This window comes from Cynocephalus volans, chromosome 18 (assembly GCF_027409185.1).
Source record: "Cynocephalus volans isolate mCynVol1 chromosome 18, mCynVol1.pri, whole genome shotgun sequence".
Lineage (NCBI taxonomy): Eukaryota > Metazoa > Chordata > Mammalia > Dermoptera > Cynocephalidae > Cynocephalus > Cynocephalus volans.
This window is the reverse complement of record NC_084477.1, coordinates 10,278,213-10,299,644: the sequence shown is the minus strand read 5'-3', so window position 1 is coordinate 10,299,644 and position 21,432 is coordinate 10,278,213. Positions and strand designations below refer to the sequence as shown.

Sequence of the window (21,432 nt, the reverse complement as noted above, 5' to 3'; positions counted from 1 at the left end):
GATCTTTTTAAAACATAGATTAGGGGCCGACCCCCTGGCGCACTCGGGAGAGTGCGGTGCTGGGAGCGCAGCAGTGCTCCCGCCGCAGGTTCGGATCCTATATAAGGATGGCCGGTGTGCTCACTGGCTGAGCGTGGTACAGCCAGTCACAAAAAGACAAAAAAAAAAAAACATAAATTAGAATGATTTCTTTCTCTTTTATCGTTTTTCGATGACTTCCCATTACACACAGAATGGAAGAAAAAAAATGTTGGCACAGCTTAAAAAGCCCCTTCCTACCGCTCCAAATTCATCTCCTAATCTTCCTCTAACATCGTAAATAACAATGGCTTTTTTTTTTTTTTCCTGTTCCTCAAATTAGCAGGATTCTTTGACCTCATGGTCTTGGCACATGTATTCCTTCTGTTCAAAATGATCTTTCTCCTATATTTTGGCAAGTCTCACTCATTCTTCAGGTCTTAATTTAATAGTTGCTTCTTGAAAGAGGTCTTCCCTGAGTCCCACACTCTAAATTAGTTAGCCCTACTATTATTCTTCATGGTATGCTTGACTCCTCAACTTTGCACTTACCAAGGGTTATTATTATTTTCTTGTCCTGTGTGAAAGAGACCACATCTGTTTTGTTCAGTAGCCATTCCCTAAATATTCACTGAATAAACAGTTCTACATAGCTACAAATTGCAGATAGAAATGAGCAAATGCATTGTGTATTAATGGTTGCTAATAAATTTCAGTCCAGTGATAGATATACTTTTAATTTTTTCATAATTTACAGATGATTTTATGATCATGCTAAATCCTGAAATATGCAAAATGTCTTAAAATCAGGCCCAGACCTTTTGTTCAGTTCCATTACCATCAGCCCTGTCACTATAGAATTTCAGGGTTTTACCAACCAGGGATGACCTGAGTTGACCCAAATTGGAGAGGACTCCCCCCAGATTTACATTGCCTGGCTTGATCCAGGTTAAACTAAATCAGGTGGAACTAAATCAATTTCTAGGACTTGGTTGAGAGGAATACAGAGTGAATGACTATCACTTATGTCTTTCTGCATAAAGTGAAGAATTACCAGCTCTTCTCCCAAAAGACAGGTGCACTCTAAGCTAATAAATTGACCTAAAATAAAACTGAAACATATATACATTTATTAAAGATACGTACACATATATAATGTATGTATATATTAAATTTAAAAATATATTAAAGGTATATGCAAATCTCTTTTACATATGGTGCATAAAAATAAAAATAGTAACTGCGTAATTTACATGACTAGTCAGAGGAAAAATTATACATTAACTCGAAAACTATGTCAACACTTACCTGTATTACACTTATTAATAATAAAACTTTTACATGATATCGAAATAAATTTCTGAACTGATTTTTAAACACTTTAACCTTTATCTTTCCATATATATCTACCCCCAGGGATGAAAACACATGGTATCTGGAGAAAAATCCTGATAAATTAACAATAATGATGCAAAAGCTTTTTGTGTTTGCATTTACTTGGGCATTTGGAGGAACTTTAAAACGTGAAGATGAACATGAAGATGATATACTGTTTTGTTCAAATTTTGAATATAGTCCTCTCGCAAAAGTAACCTATAATTTTGACAACCTTGTTCATGAATTATTTGAAAACAATTCAGAAATAGGTAAGTTCTGGAGAAAAAGTCATAATTATGCTTGTTTAGAATATTAATTAAAAACTATGACTGGGCTTATATTGATTAGGTTCATCTTTTAAAATGTGAAGATTAAAGATGGGGTTAATAAGTACACCCAGCACCCTCACTCCCTCCAATGAAAGGAGACTGCAGATAATTAGATCCTATTAATCTGTACGGCCCATTAGCTAAGAATGGTTTTTATATTTTAAAAGGGTTGTAAAGGAAAGCAAAGAATATGCAACAGAGTTCATATGTGTCCTGATGTTTTAACCATATTACCTTGGGTGAAATATGAGGAGGCCAGACACAGATTAAAAGAAAAAACTGGAGTTTTTCAATTTTGCTGTACTCACAGCTTCCTGAAGAGAAAGAGCACAGCACATAGGCCGCTCAGGGTGGAAGCACCAGGGTCAGTCACAGGAGAGGAAGAAAGGGAACTGCGAGCAAATACTTTTATTGTGGTTTCTGCAGGAAGGAATGGGCAAAGCAGGGTAAACAAGGTTAGGATTGTCTCAGTTGCATGATCTCAGCAAGTTCTGGGGCATAGTGATGGACCCTGGTTGTCTGGTACCTGGCCCTGGTGGCGGGTTTATAGTTACCTAGAGTATGAGAGCTCAATAAGGGAGATGGTTGAAGGTGTGGCCTTAATCCAATCTGACTGGTTCTCCTTATAAGAAGATGAATTTTGGACACACAAAGAGGCAATAGAAAGTAAATTTCTGTTGTTCAAGCTACCCAGTCTGTGTGTATTTTGTTATGGCAGCCCTAGCAAACTAATATTAGTCTTTTCAACAAATGGTTCCAGAACAACTGAACAACCATATGCAAAAAAAAAAAAAAAAAAAGGACTTGACTAATATTATGTACAAAAATTAACCCAAATGAATGATAGACCTAAAATAAAATGTAAAATTATGAAATTCTTAGGAAAAAAACTGGTGAAAATCCATGTGTTCTTCAGTTAGACAAAGAGTTCTTATGTTCAACACCAAAAGCATGACCCATAAAATAAAAAAAATTTTTTTAATTAAAAACATTTGCTCTGCAGAAGATACTGTTAAGAGAATAAAAACGTGCTAGGTGGTTAGCTCAGCTGGTTAGAGTGCAGTGTTAAAACACCAAGGTCAGGGGTTCAGATCCCCATACCAGCCAGCTGCAAAAAAAAAAAAAAAAAAAAAAAAGGAGAGAGAGAGAGAGTAAAAAGACAAGCCACAGATTCAAAGAAAAGATTTGCAAATCACATATAAGACAAGGTCTTATATCTGGAATATATAAAGAACTCTTAAAACTCAATAATAAGAAAACAACACAAGATTTAGAATGGGTGAAAAATTGAAACACACCCTTTACCAAAGAAGATATTCAGATGATAAATAAGTGCATGAAAAGATGCTCAACATCATTAATCATTAGGGAAATAAAAGTTAAAGCCACAATGAGATACCATTACACACCTATTGGAATGGCTAAAATGAAAAATGCCAACAATATCAATTGTTAGTGTGGATGCATAGCAACAAGAACTTTCATTTATTGCTAATAGGAGAACAAAAAAAGGTAGCCATTCACTCTGGAAAGCAGTATGGCAGTTTCTTAAAATGTTAAATATGCACTTGCCATATGACCCAGCAATATCACTTCTAGATATTTGTCCTACAGAAATAAAAACCATATTCATACAAGAACCTGCACACAAATATTTATAGCAGCATTATTCAGAATTGGCGAAAACTAGAAACAACTCAAATGTCCTTTAATAGGTGCATGGATAAATAAACTGTGGTATATACACATGATGCGATTCTGCTGAGAAATAAAAGGGATGAACATTTGATATATGCAGCAACATGGAGGATCTCAAATGCATTATACTAAGTGAAAAACTGAATATCAAAAAGTTACTATATCAGGGTTCCCAGAGAAAAAAGGTCAATGGAATGTATATAAGAGGAGATTTATTCTGGGAATTGGCTCACATGATTATGAAAGCTGAGAAGTCTCACGATATGCTATCTGCAACCTGGAGAACCAAAAAAGCCAATGGTGTAATTCAGTCCAAGTCCAAAGGTCTGAGAATTAGGGGAGCAGATGGTGTAACTCCCAGGCCAAGGCAAAGAAAGGGGTGGAAGGTGTGCTGATAAGTCCAAGAGTCTGAAGGCCCAAGAACTAAGAGCTCCAATGTCTGAGGGCAAGAGAAGACAGAGTCCCAGCTCAAGAAGAGAAAGACAGTTCCTCTGCCTCTTTGTTGAATTCTGGCCCTCAGAGGATTGGATGATGCTTACCCACACAGATGAAAGTGGACCTTCTTTGTTCGGTCTACTGATTCAAATGCTAATCTCTTTCAGAAACACCTCACAGACACACTCGGATATAGTGATTTACCAGCTATCTGGTCATCCCTTAGGCCAGTCAAGTTGACACGTAAAATTAACCGTCACAGTTACAAACTGTATGATTCCATTTATATGCCATTCTGGAAAAGGCAAAACATAACAGAATAGATCAGTGGTTGCCAGGGGTTAGGACTGGGAGAAGGGTCCGAATACTAAAAGAGCAATACAAAGAAATTCTTTTTGGGTTCTGGAATTCTTCTGTATCTTGTCTATAATGATGGTTACAAGAATCCACGCATGTTGGAAAAAACTCATAGAACTGCATACCAAAAAAAAATGAATTTTACTGAATATAAAATTTTATAAATTATTGAATGAATTATGAAATATTGACACTATTGTCATATGGTAAATCCATGGCTAAATTATTCTGCTTTTTTTTATATTTGTCAGAATTTTCTATTCAGAAAGGTATTACTTTTATAATGGAAAAATACTGTGATTTACAAATAAGTATCACAGTTCTCTAATATATTAGTTTGACCACAATCAGTATATTAATGGCACTTAATAGCATCCAAACATATAATTAGCAGAACTTTTGGGTAAGATTTCAAATGATATCAGATCATGATTCACCTTGCTTTCTGGATATAAAAAAGACAAAAAGTTATTAAAATTTTGCTTTTATACAATTAAAGGTTGGGGGGGAGGTGGAAGACAGGCCTATTTTATATAGTTGGATTTACCTTTGGTGGATATTTATTATTTCCAGTTCAACAATCAAATCTTTCAAACAAAGTTCATATGATTAGTGAAACATTCCATAACTGAACCCCTTTCTTACTTGGATTTATTTATTTATCATTTTCTGATGCAGGTATCAACCTACCAACTGGTGAACGTTCTATATTTGGGTATTTTGTGGATATACAGCAATGTGAATTTATACCTTGGTCAGATTTAGTTCCTAGTGATCAGACACTAATTCAAAGAGGTAAGAGTAATTGTATATTTGTAACATCTCTAAAATATTGGGAATACTCTGTTTATAGAAGTAGTTATGTCAGCAACTTTGAAGACTAATATATTCCAAGTTTGTGTAGGGACCAGTTTAGGTCTAATTTACAAAACGTGCCTTAAAAAATAACCTTTGAATATTTCTTTCTCAGAAATTTGGAATGTATTTGATTAATTCAAAACAGTACTGCATTGAAAGTCTTACTAATGGCAATATTTATTATTTTAATTAGCTGTGATTATTGAAGGAGAAAATGGAAAGGATCACTCCTAAAATAGGGAAAACAATGTAAAAACTTACACTTGGTTATAAAGAAAACTGCCGATTAGAAATGAATAATCATAGTTTGACAAATATCCATATATGCTAAATTGTTTTCATTTTCAATCTTCTGCTTCTACATATGGAAGAAAAGGGACAGAAATTTGTTGCACTTTGAGAGCTTGGTAAAAGTTTGAGGCAGAAAATAATCAAGCTTCTTACAGAGTTCTTGCAAATACTAAGAAATTTCATAAACGCCAATTGAATTGAATTGCTTTGCTGTAAGTTTTCTCTCACTGAAGAATTTCAAAGTTTGGTTGCAAGATTTTTTGACAGAAACAGCAATGTGAATTCATATTGATCAGATTTAATTCCTAGTGATCAGGCACTAATTCAAAGAGGTAAGAATAATTACAAGAATCATACTTGTAACTTCTCTAAAATATTTGGAATAACCAACCAGAGTTATCAGAATCATAAAGCATCCAGAGACTTCTAATTCTAAATTTATTTTATTGAAAATACCAAGGTTACATTATATTTTGTCATAATAAATATTAGTGAGTGAGTGTATTTATTTAAAATCTCTGGATTGTATTTCATATCTTAGTGCTAATATTGGGTCACTTTGATCCTTAGGTTTTTAGCACTACATGGAAAAAGTTGAATTAGCTGAATATCATTTTCATATAACTTAACATCTTAGTATACCACTCCTATGGGAAACCAGAGGTATTTTCTCCAAATTTAATGTATTACTTCCTCTGGTTGCAACTTATCCTAGTTGCAGGCAAAGGGCTTAGAAGCAACTAAAACCCCTCCTAAGCTTTCAAACCCAAACGTACAGCAGGAATTTAAATGTCACTGTATCATTTTTTCTAAGGTAAACCACAATATGAGACTGTTTGAATATCCTAGACGTGCTTTAAAATTTTTTTATGATTGAGAAGGGTTTTTTCTCATAACATATTTTATTTAAAAAGAGTAATCCTAACCTATTATTACCAGGAGATGTGTTTTGAAGCTAATCCAACATTCATTAAGTCATTTATTCATTTCAGACATATTAAGCAATGTTCTAATGTACATACCCTGTTCGTTTTGTGGGGATAGAGAGAAACATGATAAATGGTTCCTTCTTTAATAGCAAGGTGGGAAATATAAAGGAAAATGATGAAAAAGTTAAATATTAATAATAAGACTTAATTTTACAATATTGTGCTAAGTTAACTCTCACTTTTCTTTCCATATACTTATTGGGTTAATACTCTATATGGCACATACTACTGCTTGTCACTCCCATCTCTATTTTTTCCTGTTTCTCTATCAAAAGAAGATTCATCTAGGCACTTCATCATCAGCTAAACCTCCCCCCTTGTAGACAGGTGTGGCCGTATTTCCAGGTTCCAGACAAAGGAAAGTGAATAGCAGCAAATCATGCAAATTTCACATTACACAATTAAAAGGAAAAGAATGTACATATGTCCTCCTCTTCTTCTTTTCCCCTTCTTGCTCCTGAATTGCAGATGCAATGGTAAGACCTAAAGCAAACATCAAGGACCTAGATGAAGGATGTTGAAGGATGTCAGGAAAAATAGATAAAAGAACTCTAGCTCCCAAACATGGTGGAGCTGACCTTTTAAAAGCCATTGTTATATTTAGATCTTTGTTAGAGCAGACAGAACTTGTATCATAATTAATATACATTTTAGCAGCAAGAAGTGAGGTAATAACATAAAAAATCCTAAAATTATCTGACATTGATTAAAAAGTCAGAAGCTGGGCAGTGAAGACACAATGTTGCAGGCTTGAAAGCTGCAGACTCTTGATATGCCATGGCTAACCATTTGGCAAAACTGTTACCTATGATATCTTGGAAGTAAGACCATGTGCTTACCAATCCTGTAACTCTGGGAAAAGTGACTGGAAGTTAAAATGTTGGTGTGGATTGGCTACTTTTTGTCATTTACTGAATTCCATAAGAGAGATGAATTTAAATAAAAGATTACTAATTTGTTAACAAAGATGAAAAATAATAGAGCTCTGGCAAGGGAGACTCTTTCTCTACCTGAAGCCTGCAATCTTACATGAGGCTCTCATAGTTCTGAAAATGTTAGCTATTTCCATCCCCCATACATCAGAAGGTAAGACTGTGGACCTAAGTTTTTCTCATGAGCTTCACATTAAATGCTCTCTCTCTACTAGGCAGGAGCCAGCTCAACAGCAAAGATCAAATTAAGGTGTAGCCTTCCCACCCAAACCTGTTGTTTCAGATGGCCTCATGGTAACCTCTATTAAATTGGGGATAATGGTGAAAAATGGACTGAGTATAGAAAACAAATAATAAAGTAGTCAGAACTATCTTTAGATAAGACCTTTTGATGAGGTTGCTTGCATGGGGAACTGACTGAAAGGAAAAAAACATGAAGCTCTCTCTCTCTCTCTCTCTCTCTCTCTCTCTCTCTCTCTCTCTCTCTCGGAATCCAAATTCTAAGGGGTTATAAGATGTTGATATGTAAATCCCAGTGTTAAGCACTAGTATAACAGACCATGATACAGAATTCTCTTTCCCACTATCATGGTAGAGTGGTTATTGCAAGGAAACATTTTGCTTGCAGATTAAGAATAACATATTCTGTTTAGATTCCTAGTAATGTTTGAGGAGTTTAAGTATGAATTTTGTGTAATATTCAATCCACAACTAAAGTGCTGAAAATTTTACTTTATAGGGATTATTGAGGATACAAAATTTTTTAAAAGAATTGTATGTAATTTGATTGAATCAGGTTAGCTATTCAGTGGTGAAGGAAGGCAAAAATCAAAGTTCCCTTCTGTCTACTCTTTCTCACACACCCATACACATATAATTTAATCTGAGCTAATGAAGGGCTATACCCTCTGTGTAAAGGTGAACTAGATTAAGCCAGCCTCTACATTTCTGGGTGCACGTAATCTGAGGCCAGATATCCTGAATGATCTAAGGAACCTCAAATCTTGAATTGGGATTAAGGTAATCTCTGACTGGTCCCCTGGCATCCAATAAGCAGGCAATGAATATACTTTATGTAGAATGGAACTGTTACCCTAAGCCTTATGTTAATTCCATAAACAATTTTTAAAATTTAATACTCAGTTAAAGATAATTAGCAGAAACAAAATTACAACCACAAATTTGCAAGACTTGAATGACTGGAATTATCAGGTGTACTTTAAGATAGCCATGCTTACTATATTTAAAGAAATAAAAAGTCAGTTTGAAAATACCTGAAAAGGATGAGAAACCATAAAAAGGGGAGAGAGTCAATTTGAAAAAGAACCAAGTAGATCTTCTAGAAATGAAAAATACAACATAAGAGTTTAATAACACCACCATCTCAACAGAATCTACTTAAAAGAATACAATTGAAGCATTACCATTAAAATCCAATACTTTAATTTAATGTTGTTTTAGAGATACTAGCCATTGCAATTATAGAAGGGAGAGAAATTAGAGGAATAAAATTTGGAAAGGAGGTGGTAAAATTTCATTATTTATAGATATTATAATAAAATATCTGGAAAACCCAAGGATCAAATTAAAACTGCTGTTAAGAATTAGAGAATTAGTTATAATCTAAATACAAAATAATATATAGAAATGAATATTTTTCATATATACAAACAACCAGTTACAAGATTTTTAAAAAATGAAAGAAAAGATCTCATTTATAATGGCAAAAACAAAACCAAAGAAAAACAAATGAAATACTTAAGACTAAGCTTACTAAGACATATGCAAAATCAATATGAAGAAAACTTGAAAATACTTCTGAGACATACAAAGAAAAAAGCATGCATGTTCTTGGATAAGAAGACCTAACATACTAAAGGTGTTAATTCCTCCTGCATTAGTCAATGAAATAAAGACAATCACAATAAATGTACCACACCAGACATAGGTGTGGTCAAGACTAGAGAAGATGATTCCAAATTCCATATAGAAAAGTTAAATAAGTTATAGTAACCAGGAAATATTGAGGACAGACTAGCTCAATCAAATATAATAATCATGGTACTGACACACTAAAAAAAGACAGATTAATGAAAAAGAGAACGTCAGCAATAGACACAAAAACTTTTAGGAATTTAGCAAATTCCTAAATTAGGCATTTCAAATCACTGAACAGAGTAGGTTAGTCAACACATGATATTAGTTCAGCTAGCCAAATGATAAATTTAAAAATTAATTTTTTTAAAAGCATAAGTACTAGAAAAAATTGTGTGAAATTTTTTCAGTAGTCTTAAAATGGGGATTATCTTTCTAAACATAACACAAATTCTAGAAGCCAACAAGGAAACATAGATATGCTCAACTACAGGAAACTGGTAATAAGTAGTCATGTCACAAGGGTTAATTTCCTTAATATATAAAGGACCTCTACAAATCAATGTAAAAGATCAGGAGTGCATTTTTTATGAAAAATGGGTAAATAATATAAATAAAATAATTCATAGAACAATAAATGGTTCTTAAACACAGGGAGAGTTGACTCATAATATAAGAAATACAAACTAAGCCAGAATTAGAGTTGACTCATAGTATAAGAAATACAAACTAAGCTAGAATTAGATACAATTTCTCACCTATAATCTTGGCAAGGATTAAGTTTGATACCTTTTGGCAAGGGTGTGAGGATAGATTTTAGAACATTGGAGGGAAATTTGTCAATATCAAAATTATAAATCATATGCCAATTTATATTGACTTAGCAACTCTACCTTATAAAAAATTATTTCATCTATGTGAAAAATGACATGTGTGTATTACATAAATTCAGCTTTATTTGTAATAGCAAAAGATTGGAAACACCGTAGATGTCCATCACTGGAGCACTGGTGAAAATTTTATGGTATATTCATTAAAAGGAGTAATATCAGAAAAAAAGTCTTTACTAGTATAGAAGGATCTCTAACATGCACTAAATTTAAAAAAAGAAAAGAAAATGGCAGAATAATGTACAGTGTATGGGAACTGGGTTGATAGCCTACAGGAATGAGAAAAAAGCTGTTTATTGCATAGTTTTATGTGCATCTGAATCATGTACCATGTTGATGTATTAGCTATTCAACTAACTTTTTAATTTAAGAAAAGAATAAATAATAGATGAGGAAGTTAGGCTATGTTGTATTTAACTCTTCTGAGAGTTTTGGCTATGTAATGGGGGAAAATATTGGGGTAGTAGTTATACAAAGCTGTAGAACCCAGCTAGGTTTGGTTTGATGTGTGTGTGTGTGTGTGTGTGTGTGTGTGTGTGTGTGTGTGTGTGTGTGTGTGTGTGTGTGTGTGTGTGTGTTTTGGTATTTCGAATATGCCTAAAAATAATTGTGTGTTTTATTTCATATTAAATTCCGTATATTCAACTGTTTTTTACTTTTTAAAATGTCAATTTTACCTGGTTCAACCAATAAAAAAACTGGAGATACTAACACATACGCATGTGTTTGCATGGTGAAAAATGACAATAGAAAGGAAGAGACTGATAATGGTCAGTAATAAGGGTTACCAAAGAAGTGAGATTCTTAAAACAGGATTGTCAGAGGCTTTGGCAAAAGAACTGTGTCCTTTATAGTTACGGGAAGGAGAAGATGCTTGCATTTGAGGGCTGATTGTTTGGTGATAGGAAAGTCATGGAGTCATTTGGTGTACTCAAATGTTCATCTCATTTGACTTGACCAGCTGAGAGCACAAATGAGAGGAACCATTTCTGAGATGGCAGAGATCCTAAGCACTTGTTAAAATGTTGGCTTATTTGTATATGTTTAAATTGCTTTAAATGTACAGACTTTTCCAGAAAGTATTGAATATGTAAAAAAAATAGATTAACATTTCTTCTTAGGTCATTTGAAAACTTTTTTTTTTTAAATCTTAACTTAGGGACTTCATTACTAACGGATCTTCAAGGATCTACTGAAAACCTCTTGAGGATGGCAGAATGTGGAGAGGGCGTTACTTTTACTGCCACCAGAGACACAACCTGCCTTTCTTTTCTCATGAGCCTTCTTTTAAAGAATTCCTGCCCTGTACTTCTCACAGGTATTCAAAGTATTTAATGAAAGGAGACTTTCAGAATTAGAGATGTAGAAGTCATTTGGTATAAACATTTCATAAGTGGGAATAATATGCCCTGAAAAGTTTTGGTGACTATGTCAATTTATATACTTACCAACAGTACATGAATTCCCATTTCTCCACCTGTCTGCCAATACAGGACATTATAAATCTTTTCCATCTTTTCATTACCTTCAGGACATATTCCAGAAGTAGAACTATTGGATTAATATGTGTTTTGCCTCCATAGCCTGTGGCTGAGGTTCTGAGAGGGTCACTTAAGTGACATTGACATTGACTAGTTTAATTAAATTTACACATGTAATTCCTCAACCCAATGTTAAAATTTTTTGGTCTTTTATTATTACCAAAGGAGTAATTGAATACAGCTCCTAGTCTTTATTAACACTTATTTCAACCCATTGGTTATCTTTTCCAATTCTCTAATTTGTGTTGTTTATCACCAGAACAAAAGTATCACTTGTCCAGTTCTATATTCTAAGAATTCAGGCAATGCAACCCTCTATATAACCCATAACTTGACTGTAATTTAGTGAATTGCAAAGTCATGAGTCCCTGTTTTCCTTCAATAAGGAGTTCATCATCAAATTTCTCTCTGATTTTGTATGTTGATTTTATATCCTACAACTTTACTGAATTTATTTATCAGTTCTAACAGATTTGGTGGTATCTTTAGGTGTTTCTATATGTAAGATCGTATTGTCAACAGACAGACAATTTCACTTCTTCCTTTCTGATTCGAATTCCTTTTATTTCTTTTCTTGCCTAATTGCTCTGGCTAGGACTTCCAGTGCTGTATTGAAAGTAGTGAGAGTGGGCGTCCTCTTCTTGTTCCTGATCATAGGAACAATATAATTTTTAAATGAAGTAAAATGTTCTCAGTTCATTTTAATATGTTAACATGTCATTTTCTTGCATATAAATCTAACCTAATGTATTATTTTTTTTCTTAGGAGAGTCTGGTGTTGGGAAAACTGCTACCATCAACCAAATGCTTGAAAAGTTAGAGGGCCCAGGAGCATTCAGCATAAAATATGGGTCAATTTTAGGAGATGTCCTATTATATAATGCAATTAAAAAATCAAGGTTGTATATATTAAACTCTAAATTTGATTTGTCTGGTTAAAAAAAAAAGTTTGCTTTAATATATAAATGTGCCTTGTTTTTAAAAAGCAAATCTGTTATATAAAATTGCAGAATTACTCGAAAGAGACGATAAAAAGAAAATCTTTATTCCTAATCTCTCCTTTATTTTTTTAATTTAAACTTTCATTTGCAATTGACAGATAATAATTTTATATATTTATGGGTTACAATGTGATATTTTCATATATGTATGTATTATAGAATAATTATATCAGCTAACATATTCATAACCTCACATACCAATCAGTTTTGTAGTGAGAACAATTAAAATCTATTTTTTTAGCAATTTCAAAAATATACAACACATTATTAACTATGGTCACTATGCTGTGCAATAGATCTCGAAATCTTATTCCTCTTAACTGAAATTTTGTACCCATTGACCAATGTTTCCCCATTTTCTCTCACCTCACCCCCGGCCCCGGAAACCACAATTCTACTCTCTGCTTCCATGAACTCAACTTTTTTAGATTCCACATATAAGTGAGTTTTATGCATTACTGTAATTGTCTTTCTGTACCTGACTTATTTCACTTAGCATAATGTCCTCCAGGTTCATCCATGTTGTCCCAAATGACAGAATTTCCTTCTTTTCTAAGGATGAATAGTATTTCATTGTGTATGTATACCACATTTTCTTCCTCCATTCATTTGTTGGTAAACACTTAGGTTGATTTCATAACTTAACAATTATGAGTAATACTGCAGTGAACATGGGAGTACAGATGTCTCTTCAACCTTTGATTTCAGTTTTGTTAAGATATATTCCCTGAAGAGGGATTGCTGGATCATATGGTAATTCTATTTTTAGTTTTTGGAGGAACCTCCATGCTATTCTCTATAATGGCTGTAAATTTCCACCAGCAGTGTACAAGGGTTTCCTTTTCTCCACATCCTTGCCAATACTAGTTATCTTTGGTCTTTTTGATAATAGCCTTTTTAATGGGTATGAAGTGATATCTCATAATGATTTTAATTTGCATTTCCCTGATGATTATTGAGGATGAGCATTTTTTCATAAACCTGTTGGCTATTTGTATGTCCTCTTTTGAGAAATATATATTCAATTTCTTTGCCCATTTTTTAATTCGGTTGTTTTCTTGCTGTTGAGTTGTTTGAGTTTTTTATATATTTTTGGATAGTAACTCCTTATCAGATGTATAGTTTGCAACTATTTTCTCTCACTCCAGAGATTGTGTTTTCACTCTGTTGTTTCTTTTCCTTTGTGGAAGCTTTTTAATTTGATGCAGTCCCATTTGTCTACTTCTGCTTTTGTTGCCTTGCTTTTGGAGTTATATCCAAAAAATCATTGCCCAGACCAATGTTGTGGAGCTTTTCCCTTATGTTTTCTTCTAGTAGTTTTATGGTTTCAGGTGCTACATTTACATCTTTAATCCATTTTGAGTTGATTTTTGTATATGGTGTAAGATAAGGGTTCAATCTCATTTCTCTGAATATGGATATACAGTTTTCTCAACACCATTTATTGAAGAAACTGTTATTTGCCCATTATGTATTCCTGACACCTTTGTTGAAAATCAGTTGACTGTAAATGCGTGGGCTTATTTCTGGGCTATCTTGTCTCAATGGTTGATGTGTCTGTTTTTATTCGAATACCATGTTGTTTTGATTACTATAGCATTTGTATTAGTCCATTTCTGCTGCTTATAACAGAAATACCTAAAACTGGGTAATTTGTAAAGAAACTATATTTATTGCTTACAGTTTCAGATGCTGGGAAGTCCAGTCTAAGGAACACATCCGGTGAGGATCTTCTTTGGTGGTGACTTCAATGATGCAGGGTATCACATTGTGAGAAAGGCAGGAGCAAGAGAGAGAGCTCCTCATGTACTCTCCTTTTGAAGTCCTCAGAACCACGCTCCTGACCACCATTAAACCATCAACTTAATCCATTTACTAGGGCATGGTTCTCACAATCTAATCACCTCTTCAAGGCTCACCTTTCAATTACCGTAATAGGATTTCCCACCCTCTTAGCACTGTCACAATGGGAGTTAGGCTTCTAATACATGGGCTTTGTGGGATACAATTCAATCCACAGCAGCGTTGTAGTATATTTTGATGTCATGTTGTGTGATGCCTCCAGCTTTGGGGTTTTTTTTGCTCAAGATTGCTTTGGCTATTCAGGGTCTTTTGGGCTCCACAGGAAAAATGAAAAATTACATTGGAATTTTGATAGGGGTTGCATTAAATCTGTAGATCACTTTGGGCAGTATGAACATTTTAACAATATTAATTTTTCCAATCTATAAACATGAACATATATTTTCACTTATTTGTGTTTTCTTCAATTTCTTTCATCAGTGTTTTATAGTGTTCTATATACAGATGTTTCATATACTGGTTAAATTTATTCCTAAATATTTTTGGGCCGGTATTGTAAATGGGATTGTGTTCTTACTTTTTTGGACAGTTCATTGTTGTTGTATAGAAGTGCAACTGATTTTTGTATGTTGATTTTGTATCCTACAGCTTTACTGAATTTATTTATCAGTTTTAACAGATTTGGTGGTATCTTTAGGTGTTTCTATATGTAAGATCATGTTGTCAACAGACAGACAATTTCACTTCTTCCTTTCTGATTTGAATTCCTTTTATTTCTTTTCTTGCCTAATTGCTCTGGCTAGAACTTCCAGTGCTGTATTGAAAATAGTGCGAATGGGCCTCCTCTTCTTGTTCCTGATCATAGAAGAAAAGCTCTCAACTTTTCACCATTAAGTATGATGTTAGCTGGGGGTTGTCACATACGGCCTTTATTGCGTTGAGCTACATTCCTTCTATACCTAATTTGTTGGGACTTTTTATCATGAAAAGGTGTTGAACTTTGTCAAATGCTTTTTCTGCATCTATTGAGGTGATTTTATAGTTTTTGTACTTCATTCTGTTAATATGGTATATCACATTTATTATTTTGCATGTGTTGAAGCTCCTTGCATCCCAGGGATAAATCCCACTTGATCACGGTGAATGATCTTTTTAACATGCTATTAAAATTGTGGAGAGGCCCATATCAGACCTTTCCTCTAATCGTTAGACTCATATGTCCAAATGCCTATGTCACATGCACACTTACTTGAATGTCTCATAAACGTCTCAAGCTTAACTCTTGATTTCTCTTCCAAACCAATTCTTCCTTAAGTTTTTCTCATCTGAATAAACAAGACCAATTATTCAAGCCTGATACCTAGAAATCATCCTTGAATTCCCCCCTTTTCCCTCATCAGCCAATCTCTAATAGCCCATCTGCTTCCTTCCAATCCCTGTGTCTCCATTTTCCCCCACCCCACATCCAATCTTCTACTAGTCAAGTCTGTTCTATTTCAAATATATCATGAATTCGTCTACTCCTCTTTCTTCAATGCCACTTTTGGTCCAAGTCACCATCATCTCCATCTTACACTAACGATTTTGGAATAGAATCCTACTACACTTAAATAAGGTCTTAAAAATCAGAGAAATGGGGCTAGCAGGTTAGCTCACTAAGTGTGGTGCTGATAATACCAAGGTCAAGAGTTTGGATCTCTGTACTGGCCAGCGACCGAAAAGAAAACAAAATCAGAGAAATTATTTTTGGAACATTTAATACAATAGGAATCATTACTTAACTAAATGTCATAAATAATGAAGTCTGAAAAAATAAGTTTTACTGTATGCTCAGTATTTACACTGAAGTGGGTTTTAGCAATAAAGACCATTATTTTCAATCAAACATGAGAAAATCAATACCTAAAAACAAGACCAAAGTAAATGGTGAATGGGTCTTTTGCTGAGTGATCCATGAGTCAAAATGCATTTGTAAAGTGATAAGGAAGGTTTGAGAAGAATTGATATTAATTCGTCTTTAAATGGTTGAATTTAGCAGTAAAGCCATCAGGTCCTGGGCTTTTCTTTAACAGGAAACTTTTTATAGATTCAATCTCCTTGCACATAATTGGTTTGTTCAGACTTTCTGTTTCTTCATGATTAAGTTTTGGTAGGTCTTAAGTTTCTGGGAATTTATCCATTCTAATTTATCCAATTTGTTGGTGTATAATTGTTCATAGTGGTATTTTATTATCCTTTGTATTTCTGTGATATCAATTGTAATGTCTCCTCTTTCATTTCTAATTTTATTTATTTGAGTCTTCTCTCTTTTTTCTTAGGTATTATAGGTAAAGGTTTGTCAATTTTGTTTACATTTTCAAACAAATCAACTTTTAGTTTTGTTAATCTTTTCTATTGTCTTTCTAATGGCTATTTCATTTATTTCTGCTCTAATCTTTTTTATTTCTTTTCTTGTACTAACTTTAGCCCTAGTTTGTTCTTCTTTTTATAGTTCTTTGAGGTATAAAATTAGATTGTCTGTTTAAGATCTTTCTTCTTTTTTTTTTCCCAAGGACATGGTCCAGAAAGTTTTCTTGGCATCAAACAAATGAGAAAATTTCAAAAAGAATGAAGAAAAAATGAATAAAAATGTTGCCCTTTTCCCTTCCTCTGTTTTTCTTGGGATTTCCATTTCTGATTCTGTCTCTGGCTGCTCTCTGCTTTTTAATCTCTGTTTATTTAATCTTACCGTGTATATGTTTTCAGATTATATTAGCAATATCAGCCCACATTGGGCTACCTTTCATGTTATCTTTTCTGGCTAAAGTAATTACTTACTATATGTAGAAAATGCTCAATATCCTGGCATAATAGGAATTTTCCCAGTTCATCTTCTAATGTTAGCACATGTTTTGTTAAGTTTGGGTATCAGTTCTACTGGTGGCACTAAAGTTATCTGTAAAAGTGTGAACAGAAAACAAAAACTTGTTTTCTTGTAGGAGATAGAAGTAAAATAATACATAATGCTGTCACTTTCATTATTTTTTTTAATACAGCTACTATGCTATATAAATGAAATTTGAATCTTTAAAACATTTTATTCCAATAGCCTAAGACAGAATATCAGCATCTTGATTTCTGACACTCATAAGACAGCAACTGGAAATCCAGGTATGTGTGGTAGAACAGCTTCAAAACTTTCCCATCTCAACCATATGCAAGTCATTTCTTACTTTCAAAAATCTGAAAATAAAAATTTCAATCAGTAATTTAAAATTAAAAATCCTGAAAAATATCCAATACCCCCTCAAACTTTACTCAAAAGGCAGAATACTTATGGTAAAGGAGTTGTTCCATCTGCTCACCAGAAAGCTGATACCTGCCTTATCAGTGGAACCACAGACTAAGTCTAGAAGTAACTGAAGGCAGTATTTGTCTATTCTGTCTTTTCATGCTTTTAGACATAGTGCAATAGAAAAGTTATGATTCTGTAGGATCTCTCAAATCAAGCTGTACAATAGAAATATATGTGAAGTTTCAGGAGCCTCATTCTTAAAAATTCTGACTCAGTAGTTTTGGGACCAGCCACTCCACTCCTCAGAGAGAAAGATAGGGTGTCACAGAGATAGCTGTGGACATCTAATCAAAATTAGATGCCTTTGGTGCACACAGCTGCATACTGCTTTTAGATTTAAAAATGTATATGTGTCTGTCATGCATAAATGAATAGAGAATTCTGTGAGCTTTTGTGTTGCTGCATTTAGCTATGGTTGCAAAGATTTAGCAGAAAAAAGTAAGGAAACATTCCAAGGTTGGTGTTTCTTCTCTTAAAGTAACTTCTTGAAAGTGATAGCAATATAATAAAATTATGTAACTTTCAAATTTCTTGACACCTTAAAATAAAGCAAAAATATTCTTAAGGTATTCTAAATTTTTTTTTCATATTTGGCATCATAGATAATACTACTAAAAATCCGGAAGTTAGAACTGATGAAAGTTCATTTAGAAATAACAATAATAATAAAGGAATTATAGCCTCTACAATAAATTTTTGCACCAATACGACAGCCACCAAAACCAAGGAGTTGATTCTTAAGAAGTTAGTAAGAAGAACTAAAGACACTCTTGGAGCACCAAAAAACAACAGGGTAAAACACCTCCCACACCTGTTAAATAATTTGCTTATACTATCCAAATGGTAAATTGATTTATTTTAACTAATACTAATAAAAAGAAAAAAATATGTGTAACATACATTCCTGAACATTCCTTGAAGATGCTCTTTATAGTGGTAACTTTGGTTTTTAAATCAATATAATTTCATTTCCAACATGATGAATTATACTGATGCAGAATTAATTACTGGAAAGAAGTTCTGAAATATGAATAGAGACAAAAAGACTGGAAAATGGATTAGATGCCAATTGCTTTGTTACTGTATATTCTACCACATTTTCTTCCTGTGATCATGGATTAGGACTATAAAAGTTAAAGGAATTTGTGGTATCCACAGTCTCAGGGAAAGGTATGAAGAGAATAGCCTTGTTACCAGTATAATAAGAGAAGAGCTTTGTGACAACTACCTACTTTCTTAAAATAGTGTTGGATGTTCCTTATTCTTACCCTCTGTCTGCCTAGCACGTTATTAACTGTCCATTTATTGAACCAAACTCTCTGTCACAATTGAAACTTACAGTCAGTGATTCCAGTTCAGTACCGTAAAATAAGCTTGGGTAAACAGACATGGAAGATTCATTAATAAGAAAATTAATTACGTGGGTTCCTTAGTAACCCCTGAGGGTTTTTTTTTTTTTTTTTTTTTTTTTTGATTAATACATTTCATGGGGCAAGAGCTGACCATCAGCACCTGTGCCCAATGTGGTGTGAGAAAATCGATGCTATCAGCATGCGCACCACATCAAATTGCAATTATTTCCCATGTCCCCCACCCAACCTCTCCCCAGTGCCCCCTCCCTCCCCACCTCCCTCCCACCTCCTTAACCCCCGGCCCAGCAACCCTAGGTCTGTTCTCTCCCTCTTCAAGTACAATACACCACTGAAGTCTTTCTTTCCTTCCTTCTTTCTCTCTTAGTTCCCACTTAGGAGTGAGGACATGTGGTGTTTTTCCCTCTGTGCCAGGCTTATTTTACTTAACATAATTTTCTCCAAACTCATCTATGTTACTACAAATGGTAAAATTTCATTCTTTTGTATGACTGAGTAGTATTCTGTTGTGTATATATACCACATTTTCCTTATCCAGTCATAAGTTCTTGAAATTGATAGTCACAATTTAACTCCTGTGAATATCAATTTCAAGAACTCTTAAGAGTTTGCTTGAAATTTCCTTGATTTTAACTGAAGATATGGATAAACTTGTGGGGTCTTTGCCTACATGGGTAAACTGTCAGGATTTTGAAAAGGTTAATAACTGATCAACCTAATTACACCAATAAAAGTGCAAGAAAAAGAAATTTCAGTCAGTTTGTGATACAAAAGAGGCAACTGAGTGTTTTATTAAAAATTTATATTGACAGCTACTAATTAGGTAATTACATAGTAATTCAAAACAAATGGCTATTTATGTTTTTTAATTAGTTACTTGTTTTACAAAAATAAATACAATCTAAAGAGGCCAAAGCACATAGAGATTATAATCAGTACACTTCAATGCATAATATTTTCAAAGGTGAAAAGTAACACAGTTTTAAAAATTAGAAATGTGTCTGAATTTCTGCTGGTTTTTCATAGCAACAGCATCTGCAGCAGAATTTTAAAAGTCTGGTTCCAGATGATAGTCTTATTCCCAAACCAGAGCGTATGTGACATAAATAGCTAAATACTTACAACAATGCCTCGGAAATAGTAGGAACTCAGTAAGCAAAGGTTGAATGAATAATAGCCATATTCCTTTGTAATAGCACAATTAGATACTTTATCGTTAGGTACATTTCTAATTATTATCGGACATAATTATTACAGGTCTATAGAGGATGAATAGAGTTCCTGCAATTATGAAAACTTATTGTTTTCTAAGATCATATCTTCAAAATAGAATTTAGTCTGCTGTTTTTAATAGAAAATGGACATTATTACATATAATTTTCTTCTTAATATTCTTAATAGCATAATTAAAATACTTAATTCATAATTTAAAGAACGGTAGTACTAATTAATGTTTTAAAACCTTTTGTCTTCCTTAAGATTGTAGTATTTATTGATGACATGAATATGCCAGTATCAGATATGTATGGAGCACAGCCACCCCTGGAATTGATCAGACAATTATTAGATTTGGGAGGGATTTATGATACTGAAAAAAATACATGGAAGGTACAGTGTAACTAAGATTTTATTTACATTAAATATTGTTGCTTAACAATAAATCAAATATTATAACAATATTGAGTGAATTAAGTGAGAAATTTAGAAAGTCTAGCCATATGGGCATGTTAAGCAAAGTTGAGACCCTAAATTAATCATGACAATTTATGTCTTTGCAATTTAGAACAGGTCCATGGGTTAATAGAAATTCTACTTTTAGTGGGTTTAAATCTTAGCAAAAGTTACAATTATGTCCTAGAGATTTAGTTTCTGAGTCAAATAGTGTTCAGCACTGTTAACTATATCGTTAATCAGATTTTTCAATGCATCATCAGTTAGTACATATGAGAGAAACCAGTGAAAATGTAGACTACCAAATGCATTCTTAATCTCTAAATAAGATTTTGTTTTCCAGAACACAAAACAAAGATTTTTAGAAGTATTGCAAAGTCAAATTCTCAAGGAAGTATTTCTGGGCAATTTTTTTGTTACATTGAACCAAAACAGAATGGCTTTAGTTTTAAGTATATATGTATACATTCAAATGCACTTTTCTCCCTATTTGGTTTCATCTCTGGAATCACAAGCCCTGTGTTCCAGAACTGACTCTATCACTGAAACTTTCTGGAATTCAGATGCCTCATCTGTAAAATTAGATGGCACCCCAAGCCAATCCTGGTCATTCTGGAGACACACTCTACAAGATTTTTGTCACTATAAACTAGAATCCTCTCT

General features: G+C 33.4%; 1 protein-coding gene across 1 annotated transcript in view; it reads left to right on the top strand.

Annotated features, from left to right (window-relative positions):
* The window catches only part of DNAH14 (dynein axonemal heavy chain 14), a 338,933-nt gene that overhangs the window by 195,877 nt on the left and 121,624 nt on the right, over positions 1-21,432 (top strand). Inside the window, exons 42-48 of the mRNA XM_063082910.1 lie at positions 1,435-1,664; positions 4,893-5,009; positions 11,209-11,367; positions 12,357-12,492; positions 17,483-17,544; positions 18,331-18,521; positions 20,578-20,706. Coding sequence (XP_062938980.1) covers positions 1,435-1,664; positions 4,893-5,009; positions 11,209-11,367; positions 12,357-12,492; positions 17,483-17,544; positions 18,331-18,521; positions 20,578-20,706 — 1,024 coding nt within the window. The remainder of the gene's footprint in view (positions 1-1,434; positions 1,665-4,892; positions 5,010-11,208; positions 11,368-12,356; positions 12,493-17,482; positions 17,545-18,330; positions 18,522-20,577; positions 20,707-21,432) is intronic.